At 40.6% G+C, this 20,215-nt stretch overlaps 2 protein-coding genes across 5 annotated transcripts in view; one reads left to right on the top strand and one right to left on the bottom strand.

The window, feature by feature from the left end:
* Positions 1-20,215, top strand: part of LOC140301651 (trans-1,2-dihydrobenzene-1,2-diol dehydrogenase-like) — a 208,614-nt gene that overhangs the window by 3,348 nt on the left and 185,051 nt on the right. The window contains exons 5-7 of one of the 2 annotated variants that reach the window (XM_072380225.1): positions 787-911; positions 1,022-1,172; positions 1,381-1,510. In XM_072380225.1, the coding sequence (XP_072236326.1) occupies positions 787-911; positions 1,022-1,172; positions 1,381-1,490 (386 nt within the window). In that variant the 3' untranslated portion in view covers positions 1,491-1,510. Of the gene's footprint in view, positions 1-786; positions 912-1,021; positions 1,173-1,380; positions 1,622-20,215 lie in introns of those variants that run through there. The other variant, XM_072380224.1, reaches the window with a different exon arrangement.
* On the bottom strand, positions 1,912-18,481 carry pkma (pyruvate kinase M1/2a). Of its 3 annotated transcripts, none has more exons than XM_072380216.1 (11): positions 18,372-18,481; positions 12,395-12,567; positions 12,155-12,246; positions 9,294-9,425; positions 8,969-9,155; positions 8,599-8,869; positions 8,185-8,335; positions 7,906-8,058; positions 5,610-5,776; positions 3,299-3,480; positions 1,912-3,199 (listed from the first exon to the last, which is right to left on the bottom strand). In XM_072380216.1, exons 2-11 carry the CDS (start codon positions 12,546-12,548, stop codon positions 3,093-3,095), a joined length of 1,596 nt encoding a protein of 531 aa, XP_072236317.1. In that variant the 5' UTR covers positions 12,549-12,567; positions 18,372-18,481; the 3' UTR covers positions 1,912-3,092. The 3 variants fall into 3 exon arrangements, with proteins under 3 accessions (XP_072236317.1, XP_072236319.1, XP_072236318.1); XM_072380218.1 differs by lacking the exon at positions 5,610-5,776 and adding an exon at positions 5,017-5,183; XM_072380217.1 differs by lacking the exon at positions 18,372-18,481 and adding an exon at positions 18,342-18,362.

The raw sequence follows: 20,215 nt of genomic DNA, 5'->3' as shown, positions 1-20,215 counted from the left end.
AAAAGGAAAACAAAAATGAAAAAAAGAGAACTTTCTGACTTTCATCAACATTGCTGTGCTCTCTCAGTAATAGTGCTTAGTTATGGTCATGTCCTGTATAGGTTCTCCATCAATAATGAAAGTTATGGGTTACACAACGATACTTTGTTTATAGTCTCTCTCTAAAGTAAACTAGTGAGGCTGCTGTGATTACCTTGATTGCCCTTGTGAGGAGGTCACTCCTTCAAATTTATGTTTATGCATTTGCTTTTATCCAAAGCGACATACAAGTGAGGATATAACAATGCAGCTAACATCAAAGCTAATAATAAGCTACGTAGAAGGACATCAACTGGTCAGGTTCTCTCAGAGGTGACAGTGTAGAAGTAGAGTGGAGGCATAGAGGGAAGCACAGAAGGAGAGTGCTTGTTAGGGTAGGAGTTGCTCTCTGAAGAGCTGGGTCTTCAAGAGATAGAGATAGAGTGCTGCCTGTCCTGGCAGCACTCGGGTGGTCATTCCACCATCGTGAAACGACACATGAAAAGAGTCTGAATTGTCTTGAGCGTGGTGTAGGCACTGATAGACAACAATCCTTTGACGACCGGAGTGACCGAGTTTTTCCAGCTTTAAAGCTACTAGAACTCCTACAAAGTAGTTCTAGGACCTTATCTATCGTTTCTGTGTCTTATGTGTCACAATAAAGGCTAAAAAATTACTTTTGTTAACATATTTCCTTTATTTTAAAATCTGTTCATCAAATAGGAATCATGTACCTGTATGTTTTTTTTGGGTTTTTTTTCTTTTTAGGAGTGGATGAGACCGTGGTCGTCACTCTTAAGTTCTCCAAGAACAAAATGGCAGTTTTAACTTACTCTTCAGGTATACAGCTACCAAATGATGCAGTAATTGTGGGAACAAAGGGCACCATCAGGGTAAGTCGTGACGAGGGTTGTATTACCAACTCAGCCCAAATGCCACAAATTTCTGACATCAGGATAGAATTTTTTTCCATTGTGTCGTCTTGTTTTTTTTGCCTGTTCAGATCCCTACTCAGATGTGGTGTCCCACATCATTAGTGGTGAACGGGAAGGAGACCCAGTACCCACTGCCAGAACCTTGTTTGCCTCTAAACTTCGCCAACAGTACAGGGATGCGTTATGAAGCGGAGGAGGTCCGACAGTGTTTGCTCAAAGGTATCAGAACATTCACCATTTTTAAGTCTGCATTTATGTTCGGATTTGTTATTCATATATTACCAAATCAGTGTTTTTAGGATTTTCAGAATATTCAACGAATTGAATTGTCATGACACAAATTTGCCACCAGGTGGCATCAGAAACACAATCTTATTGGTCCTTCATTGTTCCTGCAGACAGATTGATTAGTATGTTTCCCTTGTAGGACTGAAGGAGAGTGCAGTTATGTCTCACGCCGACTCTCTTCTGCTGGCTGAGGTGGAGGATGAGATTCGAAGGCAGGTGGGGGTGGTGTACAGCCAGGACTGCCAATAAATGTTTTACATGAACTCACGGTGGAGAATAGCTTGTTCTTGGTGATGAAATGGGATTTTGTATTCATACACTACAACAGTATAACAAACATGTCTTCTTTTTCTTCATGGCTGACCTCATTATGGTTAATTTGTTCTGTTAAAAGGTGCCAGACATGTTTTTTTTTTCTTATACATTAGGGATGTCATTTTTACCTTGTGAACATAAACATTAAAAAGACTATCAGAAATTGACTGAATGCTTTATGTAATTACACACCTCAACATTATGACGTCTTTTATCATTCATAAAATACAATCTCTGCCAATTTTCCTCATGGAACAAGTCTGTACCTTTTTCACCCGAATCCTATACTTCTCATAAATGTATTATAGTACCAGTCAAACTTCTACTCAATGAAACCAAACATTTGCAAGGTGAATTCAGATAGGTGCTCATCTCTTTTATTGATGGAACTTCAGTCTTGTGGGACAGCTCAGTACATCAGCAAAACATAATACCCCTTCACATATGGTTAGCTTTCACACTGTAGCATTACAATCAGAAGCGTGTTGGACTCATGAAGACAGCTACAGTAGTTCAGAGGACAAGGAGTGGGATTCTATACAACTGTCACTGTTAAAGACAGAGCTTCATCTGATCACCTGAAAAAATACCTTAAAAAGTGCTCAGTCACATAGGTCAACTTTAGTGAACCATGCCTGATTCACAAGTTCCAAGTTCGATTTTTTGCTAAATGTAAAGAAATATGAAGGCTTCATGACACTAACAACACAAACAGTAACTTTCTTCAACACCTCTGGATCTGACATTTTTCCTATGGTCAGACAAAATGTAAGTAGAATTGGATGTCCCAAAACAAAAGTTCACCATTCACAAACATCAAGTATAATATTGAATGTAACAAAGTTTGGAGAAGATTGGGAGTGCAGCACTAACAGACACCCAATTAAAGCTGGCATATAAGAGCGGACACTTCATACAGACAGAACTACAGAAGGATCCGTTTGGGTGTGGAGGTGGAGCCAAGGCAGCGCCGCAAGGGGAGCCCTTTGTTTTAGGATGCCAACACTTTGTTCGTTAAACCGGCAGGAGTGTAATCAGTAAGCTGTTACAGTGCTTAAGGCGCTCTAAAAAGGTCAGACGGCACCACCAACCACAGCCAAACAAAAGCCAGAACACACACATGCGCACAGACGAGGGAGCATCCACCCATAGATTTAACTTGTACTGAAACAAGAGTTGGAGTGAATTAATACAGCAGTTTCTGGTCAAGATGTATGCATCTGAGGCCCTAAAGACTGGTGCGACTGGAAAAAGGAGGAAAAAAAAAAAAGAAGATAAATCTATGTTAATGGAATGGACACATTAAGTGGAATTGTACAGTGCAAAACTCCACTCCCACCCATTACAGCTCTCGGGCCATTATGGCTAAGTTCTGTCTTAACATTTCTTTGCATCTTTGCCTAATAGCTAAATATTCGAGTCTGTGAGCCCTGGTGTTGCATGAGAAAGGCTGTGAGCAGGAGTGAGGTGGGAGGTGGAGAGCTATGAAAGATAGATGAAAGTGAAGGGAGGAAGCAGGGCAGCCATGTTGGCTGTTCAGGCCACCAGCACCACACGCATGGTGTTGGTGTAACCAGAGCCAGGACGCCAGCCGGTCAAGACGATGACAACGTCACCCTCCTTGAAGAAGCCTCTGGCCTTGCCTGGAAAATTCAACACGAGATGTTCAGAAAACATTCCACAGCAGAAACGGTTGAACAGTGTTCAGAGAATAAGAGTACAATATTAAAGGGGTTGCTCACCCATTTCCATTGCAAAGTTGACGCGCATGTCAACGTCTTCTGCCCACACATCGTTGGCGGGCTTGGTGTAGAGGACTGGGAAGATCCCACGGTACAGGTGGGCCTGGCGCGCTGTTTGGGGATTACGGGTCACAGCGAGGATTGGAGCACGGGGCCTGTACCTGGAGATCAGGTGGGCAGACCTGCAAAAACACCAAAATACAGCTGAGCACAACAAATCGATGCATAAAGAGCAGCCCTGTGGTTACAAAAAGAATCAACCCTTAACCACTTTTAAATGACTTGGTATTCTAGATTTGATATGCAATCTAATGATGATAAAAGACGGAACTATAAAGAAACATAAGTTGGAAAAAGTAAGCGAAAGCCATGGAATTATACAACTGGATAAAATGTTACCGGTTTTGGTTGTCTAGGATGGAAAACTCCTTAAAAATCATCCCACAACATCTCCATTTGATTGAGATTTTTGCTATAATGGAGGCACCAGTGTGTGAGTAGACCGTTGCTGCAGAAGCTGTTGGAGGTGAAGCTCATTTATGCACAGCTTGATACACACAGACACAACTCACGTAAATCTGAGGGGTTATAACCCCAATTCACTGCAACTTTGGTCAGTTATTGGCTTGTTTGAACATTCACTGTGAAGAGACCATGGAGTTTCACACACTTTTTCCAACTAACATAATGTTTGATGTCTTCCTTAAGTGGATGAACAATGTTGAATTACCAGAAGTTAAAAAATATACACACACATACAGACTTTTGACCTTTATCGGACATTTAAAAGAGAAATAAATGGATAACATTTTTATAGAACTGTTGAATGTTTTATCACTCTGTAATCCATTTACCCAAAAAACTTCACTACATCTAAATTACCTCCATGCACAGAGATCTGACAAGAATTATTTCCATACGAGTAAAAACTCTGCGTCCCACCAATTTCAAGCGTTTTCAGATATTCTGGCACATTTTGACTTCTCATGTTTGGCGGACCTCCTTTATCATTTTAACTGAACTAACTAAATACAGCAAAATATGCCGAGTTGTCCCACTTTATAGACCATGTAGTGCACGTGTTTGAATGCTGACGACGCTCTGGGAAGTCAAAGCAGCCAAAATAAGTGACAACACATCATGGCAGTGCAGAGGCTTTAGATCAGTGTCAGCAGCCCAGCTGATGTCCACACAGACATCCCAGTAGAAGCAGTCAGGGCTTAGGGCCACTGAACAGGAAAATGCATTTAAAATCATCTCCGACAATATTGAAATTTTATGTTTGGAAAACAATATTTTGCCAGCTCTTCCCTAACATTAGAGCACTTTCAATTCTCCTATGAGACACGTGAGATGATTCTTGATGCAGCATACAGAACCTCTCCACACTCACATAGAATCAGAAGTGATATCAATAATCTGGACAAGCAGACACCAGGACTGGGCCACTGACATTCCCCACATTCACTCATAGAATCAGTTTTCTACTCTACCCACCCTACATAGCAACAGGCATACAAATCAATACATAAATGCATACACACACACACACACACACACACACACACAATATCACACATGCACGCACAAAATTAAAGGAGGGGGATTTCTAACAGCACGTTAGGGAGAATTAAAGTTGTGTTAAATAGGCTGGCATGAGTTAAGAAAACTTACCTTCTGTTCCAGAATCATTGTACCACTATCCCTCTCTTTCTTACCTCCCAGTCTTAGTGAGAATAATGATGGCACTAGCGCAGCATTTGATGGAGGACTCCACAGCTCCAACTGCCACTGCCTCTGAGGGGTCTCTGCTCAGGTGGGAGTGTCTCCTCAGCTCCTCGAACAGCTGTCTGTGGAAGGTGGCTGCTTCGGCCTCCCGAGCTATCTGGTGCCCCGAAGGGAAGGGTGGGCCTAGGGTTACTGTCAATCACACAAGCCTCAACTACATGCTGAGGCACTCACACCGCTGGGCGTAACGGGCAAACATGCAGCCGGACTCCTGGTTAAACAGCAATGGCCAGTGAATTTAGAGATGTCCCAAATCATCAGTCAAGTGGGGAAAAAAAGTGGTGGCTTCATGTGGAAATTTTTACATTTTCACACCAGCTTGAAAAAGGTTTAAAACCTTCTTCACTGGAAATTAATATTTTGATAGATAAATGGCTGAATACATAAATAAGCAGTCTAGCTAAGGTGTTTGCCAGTTCTCCCAGTTACTCCCTTTGTTAACCCTTGTCTGACCCTACTCTCCCTCTCCTAAAGTATTCAACAGGGATTTCCACGACGTGCCAGGACCAGATAACCTGCCTACCTTCCAGAGCCTGTGAGCACAATGATCGCAGAGGCTAAGCTCTTAATGGAAGCCTCGACAGCACCGATTGCAATGGCCTCAGCGGGGTCTTTGCAGTGCGGCGTGGAACGACGCAGGTCCTCAAACACCTGACGGTGGAACATGGCTGCCTCTGCTTCACGAGCAATCTGGCACAAATCAGGGCAAGATGCATCGAGCAAATGCATTCCCACACAGTGCGCACACAGATGGAAAAGACAAAAAAAAGAAAGAAAGAAAAAGGGAAACAGATGGACAAAGATGGAGAAACACAAAAGAAATTAAAGGGAAAGGAAAGGACAGAAGAAAAGATCAGTTAAGATCAGGGACAGTCAAGAGAAGAATTTAGGTGTGCAGTTAGTGTGCGTGTGTGGGGGGGTGTAGTTGGGGGGGGCACAGGGAAACATCAACGTTAAAACAGGGTCAAAACTTAAACAACTATTAACATGATGTTACATTTAAAACTGAAATAGAGCCTACTCTAATATGAGGTTAAAGCAGATGCACAGCTAGATGAACATTTTTAGAAAGGGACTGACATTAAAATATATTAAACATTAAATGTCACATTTAGGCTTTAAAAAAAATAAAATAAAAAGCAAACGTGTGCACAAAGCTGGTGCACATAAAGTTCATTAGACTGTTGATTAAAAAGCCAGGAGAAAGAAAGAAGCATTGGAATCATTAGTAATAGTGGCACAAAGGTTAGTCATTGAGTTTTTTTCCTTTCTAACTAATGAGTTGTTCAGGATTAACTACAGTAGTGCTTGACTCTGGATTTTGAGGCATCAGTTACAACTTCAGCAAAAGTGCAACAAGCTCTCTCTGTATAGGAGGGTTAGGGCTGCTGAGTCACTGAGACATCAACATTGTAGCTGAGGATAGCAGAAGTTAGCCGAGATACGGTTGAGCAGTGACGGACAGACGAGACAACACTGAATGCATTTTCTTTTCATTTCCATAATTTTGATGGAAACTCTGATTACAACTACATTAGCTTTTAAAAATGTTGAGTCCAAGACTTTGACAAGTTGCTCTTTCCCTGAATCACAAACAGCTATCACACAGAAATTTCAAGCAATGTCCTCCATGCCATGTCAGTGATTAGTTATAGTGCACCGTTTGTGTATCAAAATTTCATTAATTCCAAGCATGCAACCACTAAAAACTGCAGATTTCATTCTCTTCGTTAGACTTCATTTTGTATATTTAATGCAGGATACCATACTTATACTGCATGTTTTCAGGCACCTCGAGTCTTTGCTGACAAAGAATTTAGCAGATCAGTTTAGAGATTCCATTGCAAAGCAATCAGTTGAGGAGAACAGCCGCTGTAGTGCATTGTTAGACAGAGAGGTTTAGGCAACAGGCATCTGGACTGGTTTTTGGGGAAAAGTACCAACATGCCATTGAAGCAAGTAAAAAAAAAAAAATAAAAATAAAACTACATGCATTATATATCAGTCCTGAAATAAATTTCCCAGACTTAAGAATATTGTAAGATCTTCAGGGTTTGTCAATACAATCATACCAAACTGATTTTTAAAAAAAATTATTCATAATGATTGACCGTTTTCCATTAGCACATTGATTAGCCATGTTTACACATGAACTGGAGTTCTGAAATACTAAATAATACAGTTTTCTATATTGTCTGGAGGAGAGTTTTCTGCTGACCCTTATAGCGCTTTCCAATTGCTCCTCACTATTGGGGATATGTTAAGAAAACAGAACTTCACATTAACGCAGCTATTAGAAACGTGTTGTTAACAATAAGACAGATGTTCGCGTGCACTCACTTATTTGTAGCTATGAAATCTAGTCTTCAGCAGAACCAAACTGTCAGCACATTCTCCTAAAATTCTCCAGTGTTCATGTGTAAAAGCAGCCAGTGAAAGTGAATATCCTTATGGATAATCACTAGAAATAAAGATGTACAGGTGACAGGATTTGGTTCAGAACTCATGCTGACACCATCTTCAGCAACTGCTGTTTGGCCAAGCAAGGAAAAGAAAAAGAAAAAAAGGAAGCACCAATTTGAAAATGAGTGACGAGTAACAGATGTGTCCAGGTGAACACACAAAAACCAGAAAAGCTCAATCTCTAAGAAGCTACTGTTTTGTTTTTTCCCCCTTTTCTTTATAAAAACCTCATTTCTTAAATTATAATTAAGGATTACAAATCATGAAACCTCATGTAAACATAATTGATGTCTCTACTCATTAAATTGTGCTTGTTGAATAGACCTTTTAATTGCCGTTAATATGCATGAACTCACCATGTGCTGCGTGCGCACTGCCTCAAGAGGGTACTCTCCCTTGGCTGTCTCCCCACTCAGCATGATACAGTCAGCTCCATCCAGGACAGCATTAGCTACATCACTGCCCTCGGCACGGGTGGGTCTAGGCTTCTTGATCATGCTCTCCAACATCTGAGTGGAAAATTAAACTTGCATTGTTTCACATACTCATACCTGCAAGTACACCGAGTCGTCGGCACAAACTTGACCTCCTGGTGTAAATCTAGCTTAGCATTATTTGCTGTTCAGCACTCTGACCTGAGTGGCACATGTGATTGGCTTGCCAGCTCTGTTGCAGCGACCAATCATCATCTTCTGGGCCAGGAAGACCTTTTCTGTTGGGATCTCAATACCCAAGTCACCACGGGCAACCATGATGCCATCACTAGCCTCCATGATTTCATCAAATCTGGGAAACAGGCAGAAAATAACCAATTGAATAACTACTGTTATTTAGAGGATATTAAACAGTACCACGGGCATGTTAAAAGTATTTATCAGGGCTGCTTCACGTCAGGAAATTTGCTTTCATAACCACAAGAATTAACATTGATGAAGATTATTTTACTTGACTGCATATAAATGTACCATCATGTAAATAAAAGATGTTGAATGACCTTGGGTAGCACAAAGAAAAATATTCTGCAGCAAATAATTGATCCACATGCACACCTGCGGACACCCTCGTGGTTCTCCAGTTTGCTGATGATCTTAATGTTTTTGCCTTTCTCTCCCAGCACTGCTCTGACGGCGTGTACATCTGCTGCTTTGCGAATGAAGGAGGCAAAGACCATGTCGACTCCCTGCGCAACACCAAACTGCAGGTCCTTGATGTCTTTATCCGAAACAGCGGGCAGATCTACGGCAGCCCCGGGGAGGTTCACCCCCTTCTTGCTGCCCAGGGTGCCACCGTTCTCAATCTCGCACATCAGGAAATCCGAGCCTTAGAGGAAAAATAATCATTAGCACACAAAGGCAATTCATGGCTCACCGGAGAATTCGTAGGGTGACGCTTATTCGTGCCCATCACTCTTCCACTCACCAATCTCCTTGACCTGCAGGGATACGAGTCCATCATCGATGTAGATCTTGCTGCCAATGTCCACCACTTTAGTAATGTTCTTGTAGTCGAGCCAGAGGACCTCATCACTGCAGTTTTCCTGGTAAGCGTCGTCCAAGGTAATCTTGATCATGCTGCCTTTCTTCAGCTCCACCTCAGCTGTGCCGCTCTGTCACATCATCAACAGACATAACGTTACTTTTTGAAAGATTGGCTCAAGAACATCTGATATGAAAACCCAGTCTAAATGTTCTAGTGAGGCGAACCAGAAACAAAAAAAAAAAAAAAAAAAAAGTGACAAACTTACTCCCTGAATGAGGCCAGTCCTGATCTCTGGGCCTTTGGTGTCCAGGGCAATACCGATGGGCCTGTACTGGATGCTGCCGGGCTCGAAGCTCTCACAGGCTTCACGCACATTCTTAATGGTCTGTTCATGATACTACAGAAAGAAAGACTTTCATATATGAGAATCTGCAAAAGGCCACACAAATCAAGACATGGAACTGCACATATAACTACTGTGACCAATCCTGAGATCTGTAGCCAGTCTTCCTCATTTTATGGTTGTGTGAGTTGTTAAGGTGCACATGACAACTCACACAACCATAAAATTAGTTATGTGTGTACTATCAGCATCCTTATGGGGGTCATACACTTATCTCCCACCTTGACACGCAAGATGCTGATGATAGAAACTGAAAGCGTTTCTGTCAAATACTGTTTGTGTAATGTGTAGTGACAACGCCAATTAAGTTGCCAAGAATGCGTCTAAAAGTTGTTGGCAGCAATAAACTAGATCAAAGTGGTCTAATTTAGAATGGTGCCATCATAGAATGGTGTCCTTGAGCACACCTTAATGTTATGGCACATGATAAACTTCAGGCACTTTTACTGCGATTCATTATAAGCAAGTCAGTTGAAGAGGTGGAGGGTACAATAAACCTGAACAAGCTAAACCTAAGCACAGTTAGCAGTGTACAAAGCTTACAAATAGCCTTTATAAAATCCTAACTGATGTGGTCCTTTGTTTTGAAGGATTACAGAGACAATCGAAGTAAGTGCACTGTTTTCCTAAAAGTGTTGTCGTCGGTCATGATGATTGCTATGCTGTCACAATGGCTGCAATATCTTACTCTGGCTGTGGGAAATGTTGGAAGGAAAGACATTCAGTAGGACTGTTTTCATACGCTTTATGGAGGCTAATTAACAGTTAGTACAGTGTTTGTGGCTGTGAAGACAGCTGGCTGCAGCGCATGGCCTGTGCTGCTCACCTGGGTAAACAGAGCCTACAGTAATTACTTAAGTGGCTGGCAATCACGTTAGCCATTTTTCCACTCAGGCAACAGACTGAGAGCGACTATACTTGCGGCACTATGACTGACCTGGATAGTGTCACCATCAGCAAAAATCTACTTTTAAAGAAGAGTAAATCTGCTAATTTGCATTTTAAGCAGGCCGTTGAAGCTACTGGGTATGAAATTCAGTTAAAAATGTAGCTTCAGAAAGTTAAAATATCATGATGTCAAGCAAAAAAAATATTCTGGTTGATGCATTGTCTCCTGTCAACTTCAACAGTGCTGTAGTGTTTCAGTCAGAAAGGAAGGCTCACAGTGGCATAGCGCAATCTAAATCACAACTTCCCTGGAATACCAGTAGTGATTTGGTCTCATTTCATTCAGGAAGTTTGTCTCCAGTTTCATTACCGTTTCTTTTCTGAATTATGAACAAAATCTACTTTCTACTTGCCACTAAAATGGACTGACCTTGGCGTTAATTCGTGCTTACAAACTTACAGAGTCTAGCACGCTGATGAGGAGATAAAGGATGAGCAGAAAGTTACAAATAACCTACAGGAAGTTTTGCAAGCCATCCCAGCTCTGATTTCTTTTTCCATCATCTGAATCTAGAGTAATGTTTAATCCGTTTGAATTGAAATTAGACCAACACAAACCATTGATGCTACTTATTTAACTGCTTAGTCAGAGTGGCTGTTACCAAAAATATATTAACTTATTCATGCAGCTTCATTTTTTTGTTCAGGCAAATAAATCATTTATTCACTTTAGGTTCAGTGGAACATCAGTTTTCTAAATACCAATGGACATAATTTTTTAGATTTCAGACAATCTATTCGCAAAAATTAAGTAGCATAAATTGAATGTGAAATATTTCATCTAATGCCAACTGCAGAGGCTATATAGATGAAATTGTTTTACGTAAGTGTTACAAAATTATTTTAGATTCCACAGTTATAAGTTTAACACTGAACGAGACAACATTGTAGCTGTATTTTTGCAGAAACAAACAGGCCAAACCAATATGACACCGGTTTACATCAGCAAACGCCCACCCTGCATAGGCCATTGAGATACCAATGTCAGACCATTTAAGGTGAGTTTCAAACATCTGAATCGGAAGCCACCATTTCAATATCAAATTATGTTTTTATTCATCTATGCAAATCTTTTAAAATCCAGAAACAGCGCAACCTTAATCTTTCAGGTTAAAACATGGAGCACTACTGATCCAATTTCTTTCAAAAAGTGCTTATTTTAGTGTGTAAAGGGTCAAATCAAAGAAACAGGATGGTTCTTGGAATTCTTTAATTTCTTCCTTCAGAAAGAGAGGCTCAGGTTGTATGATGTTGGGCTGACATTGGATGGGGCAAAAAATTCACCTGGCCATACTTCATATTTCTACATTCATTTCTACATATTGAGACAATTTAGAACAACACTCAGCAGTTATTTAAATTGAAAAGTTGCATAATTTATGAGCCCAGCATGGTCATTGAGCCAAAATTTTAAACCTGGACTAAGTCAGTCCAACTATTGGTTCATGTTGGCTGGCCTACTATTGCTTGAAGCACGAAGCCGATTACAATTCACAATGCAATATGTGCTTATTTGCTGTAAGCCATCAACACGGCGGATTTCACAATAGCTTGAAAAAGTAAAGAAGGACAAGAAAAAAAAAAAAAAAAAAAAGATTTTATATTTGCCACATCGCTCAACATACTGACAATGACCACTCTGTGATAACGCACAGAACCGTGCTTGGGAGGGAATTATCAGTAAACGTGACTTTACTATCAGAATGATAGATTTGTTTGTTTAACATGTTCAAACAGCAACAATGTGTGTGAAAGAAAAAAAAAAAAAAACCCACCTCATGTGAGCCATGAGAGAAGTTCAAGCGAGCGATGTTCATTCCAGACTTGATCATCTCCTTCAGCATCTCCACTGAACGAGAGGCTGGTCCTGTGGGACATTATTGTAATGGAAAGGATTTAATGTCAAAGTTCAAATAAGGTTAAATATGTTCTCTAGTAATAGGAGTTCTGCAACACTGCATCATGTAAGATGCTTTTTAACTTCTAAAGAAGGCAAACAAAAACCATCGACCAACCTATGGTGCAGATGATGCCAGTGTTGCGTGCAGTGGTGGGCTCGGAGTCGATGTCCAGCAGGCACATGTGTTCCAGGAAGGTGTCGGCCATGGCAGCATTGAGCTGCTGAGTCTGGATGAAGGCAGAGCCCATATCTGATTTTGACTGTGGCATGGCAATTACTGGAGAAGTTCTGCATGAGAAAACATACAAAGGACAGACCAAAGGCAACAGAGTTATTTTTGTTCAACATGCACCATCCCTTTAACCAACAAAAATGACCTAAACTTTCCATCTCCCTGTGAATACACTGATGTGCATCCAAGCTTGCAATTCATTTATAAAGTCGTGCTGACATCCGTTTATTTTTTTACATTCAGTGTTACTTGTGACATCACACAGAGCTCCGACTAATGAGTGAATTTTTGGATCATTCAGCAGTTACATGCACAATAAGGCGAGCTTTGACATTTCGTAGGACCACTGTCCTTACAACAGTTTACATGCACAGGAGCAGAGTTACTGACTGAAGATTCTCCAACGCACAACGCTGTGCGCTACTTCGAGAAGTATTTAAAGATATTCTGCTGCTTTTCACAGTCTCTGTGGTAGATCATTGTACTTGTAAGTAAAGGCAAATTCACTGCACAGATGTTTTATTTTCTTTTTAAGATACTTGAATGGGGATTTTGTCAGATGATGCGGTTATACAGTCAGGTTTATATTAGAGCAGAGCAACGGCCGCAATTGGCATGTAGTCCTGTTGGCCTTATTCTCAATCACAATTTCTGACTCCTTTAGCCAGCCGACAGCACGTTTGTCCAGTTTTGAGAAGCTTGATTTTGTCTGTGCTAAACCATTGACATGCATTTTAAAAACTGAAAGCTAAAGAGAAATAAAGAAAGGAGAAAAAAAAAGGGGGGGGGGGCAGTTCCATGTAAAATAATAAATAATGGCTTACTGTCAGGAAGACTGTCTTTTTCTTAAGTTTATATACCACACCGTTTTCATATCCTGTACTGAACAGAATAGTGTGGCTTACTGAGCTGCTCCACAATGTGGGACATTCTGCCCCCCCGCCCACTTCTTGCTGAGTCACCCATGGCAACAACAGAGTCACGAAGCTACAAGGGTGGAATTTCTAAGATTTAGTCACGATGTGCACCCCACATGGTAGCACAGAAGAGATGTTGCATAAAATCCGTTTTTTTTGGTCAAGTCAAAGACTCACTACTGTCGGTTGCACACACTTCCCCTTCCCTGCTCCTCTTTCAACATGACTCCATGAATAAACTCACCGACCTAAACACGTATCTCAACCAACAGCCAAGGTGTGTTTGAGCAAGGTGGAGAATTGTACCAGTTATGATGAGGAATGCTGCCTCTTTTATGGCTCTGGTTGCTGTGGTTACATAACTACAGTACAGCTCACTGAGCGTAAAAAGCTTCAATGGCCAGTCTATTTGGTGGAAAAGTATATTGGCCAAATTTCAATAAACTCTGGTATTGAATCAACTTACAGGTATACAGTTTTAAAAAATTATAAATAGAAAAAAAAATTTAAAAAAAGGATTTCCTTATGAAATGCTTTATCAAAGTCAGTAATAAGTTATAAAAAAAAGATAACGAAAGCAAAAGACTAATTAAACTAGCATTTACCAGCAAGCGATACGGGCTTGTAGCTGAGATAACACCCTTTGCCCAATATAAAATTATATTATTACTGTCTATACCATGTGCCAATTCAGTCCACAGTCTGAACTACCCAAAGGAGAGATCATGTTTCCCTCAGGTTAAATTATACATGGCAGTGCCATCCAAGCAAGAACGCTCACTGGCTGAGCAACAAGCAAACAACCTTTTATCTATAGGAAAACTACCACTTCATAGTTTTCCCCTCATTCTCAGAGGCTATGTCTTATAAACCTAACCCTCAGCAGGTGGTCCTAATGACAACGCAGGGCAATACGGACAATTTGATCCAGCTGGGTGTTCAGAGTGTTACGTGCTGAATATCAATGATTGCAACAGCTTTCATATTCAATGTCAGCCTGCTGGAACTACTGAAAATTTGCTGAACTAGAATGACTAGCACATCTCAACGCAACAGTAAGCAAATGCTGGTGTAACTCACAGAAGAGAGTTGCATAGATAGAAAGAAACACCAGTTTTGGGTTGATGTATCTGCAACGAGAGACAATCACAGCAACCTCAAACGACACTCGTGGTCCGACTTCCTTTTACTCATCACACCCAATTTACAAATGCATCATGGCAGGGGATTCCAGACAGAGCCACTATACCAACATGAGCTGCAGACTGATGATGTAACATTTCCATCAGTGAGCCAGACCGGTGCTGTACGTGAGAGCAGTCACATCCCAGTACTGCGACACACACACACACACACAACCTCTCTGGCTGGGCTGAACCACAGGGACAGACTGCAAGGGTACGTGTGACAGTAAAGCACTTGAGGAGAATAAATAAGAGAGGACCATTTCAACATACACTGTTGACTGTTGGGAACAAAACCCACATATCTGGATAAAATAAATAATCCATTGCAGGTTTTTCTTTTGCTCCAATCCAGTTATTGGAGGTTGCTGGTAATCACTTTGGAAATATGAGAATATGATCTCCTGTTTCCTATGCAATCTTAAAAATGATTATCATTGTTGTGTATTAGCAGCCACCTGGACAAGGTAATGGCAGCCATTTGGTGAAACACCATTTTAAATTCTTCCCAGTATATTAGAACTTCAAAGTTTGACAAAGTGGATGCATTTCCACCTCAAAGTGAAGCCCAAGTTTGAGACAACTCTGTTTTGAAAAGGTTTAGCTAGGTAACAATACCAATGAATAACAAATAATATCAAATCCCAGATTAAATACTATATCTAATAACAGTTACAATAATAAATCATTAATTGATTTATTAAATGTTTAATGCATGCTGTCTAATATTGTGCATGCACATCTTAAACCCCCCAATTCAGATCATGACTTTCCTCAGTTCGTCTCAAATTGCGCAGTAAGGCGCTGCCAAGTATCATTTCAGTAAAATACTGTCCTCTGGCAACAAGGCCTAAAATACTGCCCATATCCTCAGATGAGGTATTAGTCTTGAACCAGAGAGAATATGACACCCCCTCCTGATAAAATTAAAATACTAAAATCTGTTGGAAACATCCCTCAGAATAGTTCCAACTCTACCTTTATGACCCTGGTTGTTATGGAAATATATAATCATGATATCAGCAGGAATAGCCTGCCAACAAACAATGATATGATAGGATGGCCGGTGAGTAACCACAACAGGCCAACAGCAGCAACACTGACACAGATGCAGGACTACTTTAAGAGATGGCTCCATAATAATCCCTTCCAATCCCTTTTCAACTCATCTACCTCAGAAACAACCTTTGGCAAAACCTTTTGTCAAACTGAGGAATTTCCATGCAACTCTTACCATTTACTTATGAAATAAGCCAGTACAATCATAAGCAGTCATAGTAACATGGCTGCAGTGTAGCACAGCATTCACAATCACCTACTACGGCTGTGATGTAACACTGGGCTAATCCAAAATTGACTCTCTGAGATAGTCGATGCCTTTAACCACTAACACCCACTCAACCAAGGCACTGTTTACAGAGTACCCTACATACCCCCAGTAGATCCTCCTGTTCCTCCTGGGGACAGTCAAGCACGTTAACAACAATGACCTCCAGAGCCACCCCAGCGTGCTCGAGCGTCCAGCGCCAGTGAACAAACTATTCCTTGCAACAGCAGAACCGACGGCTGCTGTGCGTGCGCATATGTGCGACACTTTCAGGAGCTCAAGAGTAAATCCATTCAATGAGGATAAAGGACATGAAGAGCGCCTGCTGTAACCGGGCAGTTGCCATGACCTGATCCAATGGACACGCATGAGGCTTCCACCACAGCACATCAGAACACTGTCACACCGATGTTACTCCCAGCATAGCTCATACAAGCCGAGGGCTAAAAACAGAATCTATGCTAATTATAACACAGCACGGAGAGTCTGTTTAGAAATGTAACACTCAGAATGTACGATGGTACTTACACTATGCTGCTTGGTCATTTAACTGCGATGCAGTCTTTTGGCGGTGTGCTGAACCAGTTTAGGTTAACTAATAATCTGGGCATCTTGGACAGAAAGTGAACGCCTTACATCAGAAACTGAGCCTTCAGTCCAATTTCTGACAAATCAGCACAAGCGAGTCCTTTATGGCAAAGGAAAACCCACAAGATAGCTCTATGTGAAATAATCCATCAAACAAGCACCTAAAAGTGGGGTGAGGTGGCATGGGAGCAGTGCCAGCTGCGACAGGCCAAGCCTACCGCACTGCCCATACTCTCTACTGCGGCTAAACTTTCAGATTCTTAATGGCAGGTCAAGGACACTTATACCCAAGAGAGATAATTGTAGTTTTGCAGTCCTCATACTGTTCACAGAAGCAGCAGGTACCTGTCCTGGTGGTTGTGAAAGATGACAAACATCAACAGCTCAAGTCGGAAGAAGCTCCAGTCTAGATTTATGAAAGACAGCTTTCAGATACAATCAGATTCAATCATCTGTTAAGAAACTTTGATTCGACTTGGTTTTGAGTGGCAAGTTTGTCACTAAAAAGGTTCCCTTTGTCTAACTCACGACCTTAGCAAAAAACTCAGTGTCCCTTGACATTATGACCTGCCTGTTTCTCTGAGTTTTAAAACCACATTTTGTCAACAGAGCCTTCAAAGAGGAAAAACAATGACAGGATCTGCAGAAATGCCTGTTTTTCGCAGCATAACAAAAGCACTCGCAAGCTATGCTGCAGGCTCAGTCCTAGTGGGTATATCTGATTAGGGGTATCATGATCTAAAAAAAAGACCTTTGACTAAACCCTTCTTTTAGTAAAATCATAAATAAAATCATGTTCTGCTGTTTTTGGAATAGACCAAATGGAAGAGTTATCCGATACCAAGGATACCAGTCCAGGGCTGTAAAGGCAAGATGAGACCTGCCCTCATTCTTTTGTATTCAGTGTCAATAAGTCTACCGTCTGTGCTAACAGTGCAGCAAAGTACTGCATTGAAACTGCCAGAGCAAAAAATTAATTTCAAACTGCATTCACCATAAAGGGCTTTTTTTTCTTGAGCAAAACTATACTGACTTGCGTTTATTTAAAATCTCCGAAGAAATGTTAGAATGAGCGAATGACGAACGATTGGAATTCCACCCATAACACCAACTGACGCAAAGTTGCAATACGCAACATCAGTCGACTTTCAACTACGAATGGCATTTTAAGCTTTTGTGCGTCCATGTAGCAGGCTAATCGAGATAATCATGTCATAAAATTGAAGCAACAGTAAAGACGATGCGGTAAAGGTCACGTTCTCTCATCCTGCGTCACATTTTCCTGATCTAGATACATCACAGTGATTCACCAATGGGAGACCGAGAAGACGGAGGGGCCACACCCACAACGGGAGGCAACAGGAAGCGATTCTACAACGTTTAACACTTGACGCATCACATTACATGTCACTATTTTACATGTATTAACTTTGATAATAAAATAAGACTACAACGCATAAGTAGTCTCTAGTATAAAGAGCTGCTTGAAGCCCACAGTAATTCGCTCAGATTATCCGTCGATTCAGTGCAGTACCAAGTCACAACGTTGTTGAACACACGCGAAGCCGGAATACAAGGACCAAAGAACAAATGTATAACTTACTTATCACAACTGTCCAGATAAATTACAACCTGTACATTAAGTTATACGTATATTCTGCTTCAACAGAAAGTAAGGACATTCCACACATCTATTAAAGACTAATATTTTTTTAATTACCAGCGTGGAAGATGAAACTAGAGCAAACATGAGGTGAAAAAGGTTTTAAAGGACGTAATGTGACATAAAATCATTTCAAACAACAGATAACTACCAAGCCACCGGCCCTGCTGAAGATACCCACCTCGTCTCGTGGCAAGTTGGGTCGAAGCGATGTGACTGCTGAGACTGAGACCAGCTCAAGGTGATCTCTCTTATTTTCTAATTCAGTGGAACTACTTTCTAGGGATGCTGAGGCATATCCATCCGACGCTAAATAGATAAATAGAAAGCGTATAGACTGATCTTAGAGATTTATATCAGCTGTAGCCATAAATGTCTCACCATTTAATTTGTTATATTGCAGTACTGCGTTTGTGATAAATCAAGAACTGGTAAAAGATTAAGAACGACGCGGAAGGATATACAAATACGTGATAGAAATACTTGGTAAAGCTGCGAGCCAATCAGGGCGCATGAATGCATCAGAAGAGCGTGAATTGCGACATGTGACTGCAGAGCATGGCGAATGGTAATTTCCTTAAAGACAGAAAAAAGCTCGGTTGGTTTCTCTGGTGTGCCCACTGTTCCACTTATTTGATTCATTGACTCTATTCGAAATACGAAATAAAAAATCAATACAGTTTTTTACTAATCATCAGAATATTTTGGCTCCATCATTTTGCGGATGCGTAAATCATCGGCTGGCAAAACGGTTCTTGGGCAAACTAAACTTGTAAGCTATCCCAATTGTCAGCATCTTTATTTCACCTCTAAAACATGCTACAAAGATTAAACAGAACTGGATAGTAGCTTCCAAACAGTGAATTGATAATAAGGGGATAAAATGAGTAAATCGCTGGTGTGCAGACTGCGAGGCACTATCTCCATCTACCGATGAATGATAATATAGCACCGATGTCTGCATTGAGCATTTATATGAACGAAAGAAGTATCCAGATCTTCCACTTATCTAAAATAACATTGCCACGTTTTAAGAATTCCTGCTTACAGATGGACGTACATTCCAAATATTGCTGAGATATATAAATATTTTCATCAAAATGCACTTTAGATTATGTCAAGTAGGCCAATTCATTGCACATGTTATACATGAACCCTCAAGCTGCATTTAAATGTTGTAGATGCCTGAGGCGATTTTTCTAAAACACAACAACAATTTTTTGATAGATGGGTGCTTATTTTGATTTGCATGTTCGAATAATTGTTAGATAACTGTTCTTTGGTGTGATTAACCAAAATTTGTCCTTTGGGTTAAAACAAGGAGGTATCATCCTGCTTGTTATCCCACAGATCAAAAGTCAGCATCTATGATGACATGAGGTTTCACACAGAAAATATTTGAGCCATTGTGAAGTGAAATACATGACAATTGAGGTCCTGGATTTACCATGTCTTATATCAAGCAATGATGCAAAAATGTAAAACATGACCAGTTTATCCCCTCAGTTCCAAACAATTATAGAGTGTCAATAAATGTACAGTAGATGCAACACAGTGGTTAACATTCCCATGTCCCAAGTTTTTGGAAGGTATTGCTGGCATCAAAATCAAAATGAGCATTCATCTGTCAAAACATAACAACGCGCTTTGCTGTCTGGCATCTGTTTTTAGTTACCTTTTATACAGTGCATCAGCTATTTAAAAAATGGGGTTGTACTGTACAACATTCCATCAGTTGTTCTTAATATTAAGTGAAGAAAACAGGATTTGATTGGTCTTTATGTTTTTGCTATTAATAGGCATTTCACACCATATTTAATAGTGAAGTATTTTAAGCATAGATGTGCACAATAGGAGTAGTAAGTACTCACCATGATACCATTATGTCAAATACAAATGCATCACAGCTACAACTCTTTAGTTTTCTAATACTGTAAAGCCACAATAGAGCCACTGATGGCCAACAACTCTGGAATACGTAATATTTGTCCATTGCAGACACCACATGACTATGTTGCAAATGTT

The sequence above is a fragment of the Leuresthes tenuis genome, unplaced genomic scaffold (assembly GCF_036924035.1).
Source record: "Leuresthes tenuis unplaced genomic scaffold, fLeuTen1.0.hap1 SCAF_2, whole genome shotgun sequence".
Lineage (NCBI taxonomy): Eukaryota > Metazoa > Chordata > Actinopteri > Atheriniformes > Atherinopsidae > Leuresthes > Leuresthes tenuis.
Note: the sequence above shows the minus strand (reverse complement) of the source record. Positions and strands in the feature narration are given on the sequence as shown.

Excerpts from the sequence above, each read along its gene's own strand:
- pkma (XM_072380216.1), bottom strand. The coding sequence starts at position 12,548 with ATGCCACAGTCAAAATCAGATATGGGCTCTGCCTTCATCCAGACTCAG. Across the intron at positions 9,426-12,154 it reads TCTCTCATGGCTCACATGAG|TATCATGAACAGACCATTAA; the intron begins GTGGGTTTTTTT and ends TTCTTTCTGTAG. Across the intron at positions 3,481-5,609 it reads GTGCTCACAGGCTCTGGAAG|GTCTGCCCACCTGATCTCCA; the intron begins GTAGGCAGGTTA and ends GTGTTTTTGCAG.